The 536-nt window shown below is 67.9% G+C and overlaps 1 protein-coding gene across 1 annotated transcript in view; it reads right to left on the reverse strand.

Moving 5' to 3' along the window:
• The window catches only part of PNPLA6 (patatin like domain 6, lysophospholipase), a 44,374-nt gene that overhangs the window by 13,464 nt on the left and 30,374 nt on the right, over positions 1-536 (reverse strand). Inside the window, 1 exon segment of the mRNA XM_027769002.1 lies at positions 229-490. Coding sequence (XP_027624803.1) covers positions 229-490 — 262 coding nt within the window.

Genomic DNA, 536 nt, shown 5'->3' on the forward strand with positions numbered 1-536 from the left:
CCCTCCACCTGTGGGGCCGCGTGCGTGAACAGGGCTGCTAGGGCCGGAGTGCCCCGAGAGGTCAGGGGAGGCCAGCTGTGAGCACAGAGGGAGGGAGCTATACCGCCCCAGCTAGGGAGTCCCCGGGATGGAAGTGCAGAGAACCTAGGATCCAGGGGCAGGGGCAGGGCAGGAAGGGATCCACAGGGCAGTGGTGGTCAGACTCGTCAGCCCATGAGCTTGTCCCCATCCTTTCCCCCTCATGGAGAGAGGACCTGGGAGGACTGGACGAGGAGGGGTCACGGGTCAGTGGAGGTCAGAGGTCAGTGGGTGAGCCGCTCACCACGCCAACGAGGTCCCCGCGGCCATACTCGCCCACCAGCTCCTTCTTGCCATTGCATCGCTGGATGACGCTGCGCAGCCGCCCGTTGAGCACGATGTAGGTGCAGTCCGAGCGGTCGCCCTGCCTGGGGTGGCGGTGGGGGTGGGTCAGGCAAGGGCAGGCCCCGTCCTACGCAGGGCCTGCGCAGCAGGGAGCGGCGGGGACTGCCCCTGGA

The sequence above is a fragment of the Tupaia chinensis genome, unplaced genomic scaffold, assembly GCF_000334495.1.
Source record: "Tupaia chinensis unplaced genomic scaffold, TupChi_1.0 Scaffold148210_1, whole genome shotgun sequence".
Taxonomy (NCBI): Eukaryota; Metazoa; Chordata; class Mammalia; order Scandentia; family Tupaiidae; genus Tupaia; species Tupaia belangeri.